Source organism: Aricia agestis, chromosome 14 (assembly GCF_905147365.1).
Source record: "Aricia agestis chromosome 14, ilAriAges1.1, whole genome shotgun sequence".
NCBI classification, from domain to species: Eukaryota; Metazoa; Arthropoda; class Insecta; order Lepidoptera; family Lycaenidae; genus Aricia; species Aricia agestis.
Genome location: NC_056419.1, coordinates 1,123,301 through 1,129,025, shown reverse-complemented (window position 1 = coordinate 1,129,025; position 5,725 = coordinate 1,123,301). Strand labels below are relative to the sequence as shown.

At 39.0% G+C, this 5,725-nt stretch overlaps 1 protein-coding gene across 1 annotated transcript; it reads right to left on the bottom strand.

The window, feature by feature from the left end:
- LOC121733970 (organic cation transporter protein-like) lies at positions 1-4,453 on the bottom strand. Its single transcript, XM_042124379.1, has 6 exons — positions 4,157-4,453; positions 3,705-3,933; positions 3,272-3,527; positions 2,542-3,165; positions 1,860-2,041; positions 1-164 (listed from the first exon to the last, which is right to left on the bottom strand). Exons 1-6 carry the CDS (start codon positions 4,393-4,395, stop codon positions 18-20), a joined length of 1,677 nt encoding a protein of 558 aa, XP_041980313.1. The 5' UTR covers positions 4,396-4,453; the 3' UTR covers positions 1-17.
- Positions 4,454-5,725: the final 1,272 nt, after the last annotated feature.

Here is a 5,725-nt window from a genome sequence, read left to right as displayed (position 1 = left end):
AAAAAATTTTCAGTCAGCTAGTTCTTGGAGATGTTTTCTGCCTCCTCCATGGTGTCAGGTAAGTTCGTCCCCAGAGTCTCGGGAGTGGTGAATATCAGCAGACCGGAGAGCAGCGCGAAGCCACCGAACATCACTGATGGGAGCTGCTCCCACACCTCCGAAGCCTGTAACAAAAAATGGAAAAAAAAAACTTTAACAACTAAAAGTTGACTAGATTTGTCGCTTGGAGTTTCATCCGGGTGCACGGTAGTGCCCCGCCAAGACGAGCTAGAAGCGAAGCGCGCAAGGGCACTACCTACCTTTTCTGGAAACGTTTCGTCGTATTTTTGAACCCTCGTAACTTTGGTTTGGCTACTGCCAGATAGTTAAAATTTTTAAGATATAATAATATGAGTATAATTATTAAATGCGCAAAGTTTAAATATCGTAGGTATTATACTTTAGATTTTATAGGTGTCCAAAAACCCACAATTTTGTCACTGACTCACCGATCATCAAAATTGTTAGGGTACTTCCTAAAGTCTTAGAAAGCTAAAATTTGGTATGTGACATAATATTAGTACAGAAAAAACAAAAAAAAAATCAAACCTAACCTAACCTATCCTATCTTCTCCTGGATGTAGAGGGTGGTTGTTAGTATGAGATACCACCGTTTCTTGTGCTAGGTACAAAATTAAAAATAGTATAAAATACTTCTTGTGACGAATAAATAATCGGCCAAGTGCGAGTCGGACTCGCGCACGAAGGGTTCCGTAAAGCAAAGTTAGGCCAAAAAATGTGTTTTTGTATGGGTAGTAGTATCAAGTACCTACTCGTACCTATTGTCATTATTGATATAAAGCAAGAAATGCCAAAAAATCGCGTTTGTTGCATGGGAGTCCCCCTTAAAACATTTTGTCTTTCAGAAAAACGCATGTTGTCTTTATTTCATCATAATTAGAGAGAAATATCATTATATATTTATTTTATTTTGTTTTTAGTATTTGTTGTTATAGCGGCAACAGATATACATAATCTAACAAAAAATTTAACTCTCTAGCTATTATCGTTCTTGAGTTACAGCCTGGAGACAGACGGACAGACAGCGATGGCTTAGTAATAGGGTCCCTTTTTACCCTATGGGTACGGAACCCTAAAAATACGTTTTAGCCTTGAGAGACCACAGACTGACAGAAAACTGGCATGAAACAGCGCTTGCGCTGTGTTTCGTCTAGTGAGTGAGTTTAGCGGAGGCCCAACTGCACCCTATACCTTATTTCCTATCCTTATTCTCTTCTGCTTATTCCCTTATAGCCTATTCCTTCATAAAAGGCTGGAAACGCACTTGCAACTCTTCTGATGTTACAGTGTCCATGGGCAACGGCAGTTGCTTTCCGTCAGGTGACCCGTCTGCTTGTTTGCCCCCTAATTTCATAAAATAGGGAAACAGAACAGGGGAATAGGGATACCCCTTTTCCCTATTTCCCTTTCCCTATTCCCTCAATTAAGCCTTTTCTCTCTAAAAGGCTGGCAACTCGACGACGGTAGTTACTTTCCATCAGGTGACCTGTTTGCTCGTTTGTCCCCTAATTTTATATAACCGAACCGGCAAAGTACTTACAACTTTTCTAATACTGTGAGTGCACAATATGATTGTTTACCCCTTAATTTCATAAAAAGGAGTTGAGTCAGTCCACCATGGATGCGAAAACGAAGAGGGTATGCCAGTATTTAGTGGGGAAAAGCTAGGCGGTGTAAACGCATACTGACGTCGTCGCCATCATGATAAAGGGGAGAAAATAAGAGAAAATGATTATCATGATGAAAATGGAAATGATGAGAACATTAAAATATATGATGATAATACTAATAATACTCACAAGGGCAGGCGTCAATGGCGCAGTAATAGAGCCGAGGCGTCCCACCATAGATGCGAAAGCGAAGAGGCTGTGCCGGTACTTGGTGGGGAACAATTCGGCGGTATACACGTACACTGACGTCATCACCATCGCGATACAGAACTTTCCAATCAGGTAGAAGGTGAGGGAGAGGCCGTCGTTACCTAGAATGTGAAGAAGTTCTCGTGAAAAGAAACGGCTACTGGAATAGGTATTATGGCTAGTTCACCTTGGTAATATTACGAGACTAGTAAGCGTAAGCGTAAGAGTAGCGGGCGCGATCAGACGTGCACGTGGGTTGTACTATAGTGTATGGGAAAACACGCACGCGGCACGCGCGCGGGCTCTGCACAGGTTCAGCGCGTGCTGCGCCTGTGTTTTCCCATACGAGTAAAACACGCGCAGCACACGCGTACGTCTGATCGCGCCGTAAGCAAGAAATTTCGTGGGAAACGTAAATTTTCCTGCAAAAAGTAGTCTATGTCTGCTCTATATCTGTGCCAAATTATATTAAAATCCAGTAATTCGTGAAATTGCCGCGTTCAAACTAATAAACGAACACTTTAGCTTTATGGATTCAAGAAATGTTATATGAAGATATTAATTGGAAATAATTTTATTTATTTACATTTTTTTTTGCTTAAAATACATAGATTGGTCTCACCTTCCGGCATGAAAGCGAAGGCGAACTGGCAAGCAGCGCACATCCAGTAGCCGATGATAAGAACTGGTTTTCTGCCAATACGATCCAGTAACAGAATAGCCGTCCAGTAGCCAGGTATCTCGACAGCTGCCACGGCTATGTAGTTCACGTATCTATTACCAGATAGATTCACCGCATTGATTGACATGCCATAGTAAATAAGGGTATTAGTTATCCACCATATCGGCGATACTATGCATCTAAATAGGATCAGTCGGGATCTAATCACTTGTAATGGCAACCAAACTTCCTTAGGTTTTTCTCTAGTCTTTTCAGCTTCGGCTGTAGCTCTCAATGCTTCTAAAGATTTTTCCGACAGCACTTTATTGTTTCTCTTCGCGACTTTCTTGAGGATTTCCTCCGATTCCTCGTAACGTCCCTTGCTCATGAGCCATCTGACCGATTCTGATAGAATCCAGAAGTATGAGACTACGAGTAATTGAGGAGCGTATACTGCCTGGGTCAATGACCTCCACTGCGGCACTGCCCACGCTATTAGACCAAGGATCACTTGACCGACTGCGAAAAGTGTAGACATGGTTGCACCGACCACTACACGATATTGTGGCCCGACAAGCTCAGTCACTGGAATGTAAAGTTAATTACATAAAACTGCAAATAATATTGCCAAGCCTCGTTTGGCTCAACAAATAATGAAACATGTCGTTGATAAATATGTTAATTGTGTTACCTAAAATATAGCAAGACGAATAAGCCCCAGCTCCGATAGTGGACTCAAGAACCTCCAACGTCAGGAACCATTCGTAGGAGTTGACAAATGATCGGACGAGACCTATCCAGCCAGTATTAAAGGCATTCAAAGTGAGGGCCACCCGACGGCCCCAGCGATCTGATATGTACCCAGTGATGGGCAGGACAAGGAGCGTGCCAACAGTCCTTATGGACCCGATAAGGGATCGACGCCATTCGTCGCAAGCCATGTCGAACTGAAAATAGAGAAAGTTTTAAAGTCACTTTCCTAGACATCATGTAAAATTGCTAATTGTAAGATTTATCTAGAATTCTTTGACAAAGTTGACGTTCAATAGATAGATTGTAAGAAATATTAGCTAAAGTTAATTTATTAGTTAACTTAGCAGAACCGGGAGTAAGAATTTACTTACATCATAGACAACGCTCAAGTCATTTTCGTAAACGTATGCCTCGCAGTTCACTTTGAGTTCGTTGTTGAACCAGTAAGCTGGACAAACATTGGAGCTATTAGTGATGGTAGCAGTTGGGTATCGCTGGCAGTTGTCGATGGTGTTACTGTTCTCTTCATTTGGGATGGCGTTTGAGATCCACGAGGGTAGATATTCGGGTAAATCTGGATCACATTCAGGTATTAGGCACCTGAAATTTCGTGAAATGAATTTGATTACTTGGTATATGGGAATGAAATACGAAACTAAATTAAATAAAACTAAAGTTTATTAAATTGACAGAACCCTTCGTGCACGAGTCCGACTCGCACTTGGCCGATTATTCATTACTTTTAATATCCTAGCGATGACTAAGAAACTAATTAGATGTAGGTAGCAACCCTAATAATTAATGATGACTAGTATCAACTTACCTGCTCGGAATTCTTGCTGTTGTAAAAATGTATTCACCCGCGGCAAACGCTGAAAATATCACAGGTAGTGCAGCTAAAAGTACCGTTAGTATTTGATACTTTCCAAATTGTCCCACTTCCTCCACAAGTATTTTATCCAAATCCACCTTTTCGTGAGTTTGCACATTTCCAGACTTCTCTACATCTTGAGGTCTCGCAGATGTGTAAACATCTATTTTAACAACCGTCTCCTCGGACATTTTGCACACCTAGATGTGCTTTATTATTTTTCTGGCCCGAAACTGAAGGATTTCAGCTTTAACATTAGCGATTAGCAATCTATGATATAATTTACAACACTGATAAAACATCAAAACATCGATGCTAATGAAGGAAACATATTTTTTCGCTCACCAATGATAATAATATTACTATCGGAATTGATATTTTATTGATGTTTGGAATATACAATCTAGTTTCAAGCCTTACAAGCTGAACTTTTCTATCATCCTTATCTGTAGCATTTTCGTTTATTCAACCATAGATATCAGCAGAAGAATTATCAAGTCATCTAATAATTAGTTTCGGCTCGCTCCTACCACCTTGCTTCCTGCCTGCCTTTATCTTCGATATCATGGATTAAGCCAAATATTTAATCAGATAATTTGCCTATCAACATTCTGTGTGTGTGTGTGTGTGTGTGTGTGTGTGTGTGTGTGTGTGTGTGTGTGTGTGTGTGTGTGTGTGTGTGTGTAATTTTTCTTAAAATTGCTCCAGCAAAGATTTTAAAATATCGTTGTGATGGATGTCTGCTATCGAATATTTTAATACCGTCAGTTAATTATGATGATGAAGATAAAATATCTCAAATTGTTTTTAGATGACTTTTTATCAGGCTTTGTAGATTTAGGCTTGAGTATTTTAGTCTTACAAAATTGTTATTATAGTAAAGAACCACTTCTACATCTCGTAATGAGAGGTTTTGTACTTGTCATTAATTTTGGTCAAATAACAGCAATACTTACCGAGTTATTAGTATTATTATAATGGCCTTTCATAAACCGTCTTCATTTACCATTAGTCATTTCTATAGAAAACTAATTGCTTTCAAGTTGTGCACAATTTGGTAACAATGGATGATTTACGAAAACGATGTTTTGAAAAAACTGAAATCTGATATCACTAGCACTAAAAATACAGATTCCTCTCAGATACTTTATGACTATTATATAACAATAGACATAATAAATTACAATAAAATGCAACCATTCGATCGACGTGAAATGAAGAATATAAGCGAATGCAACTCGTGCACGTTAAAATATTTGTATAAACTTGTTTTTAATGGCATGATAAAATACAAAGTACCTCACGACAGTAGATTACGAAATAAATAGCCGTGAAGGGTCCATTCAACCAAAATATTATGTATTGTTTAATATTATCGATAATTTTAATTGTTACATCTTAACATTTTAAGCAAATGCAGTTGCAATAGTCTACTATCTACAGTATTATCTAGATTTATTTACAGTCCTACAACGTTCTTGTGACGCGTGGCTAAAATCATAATAAATATCTTCTTGTAAA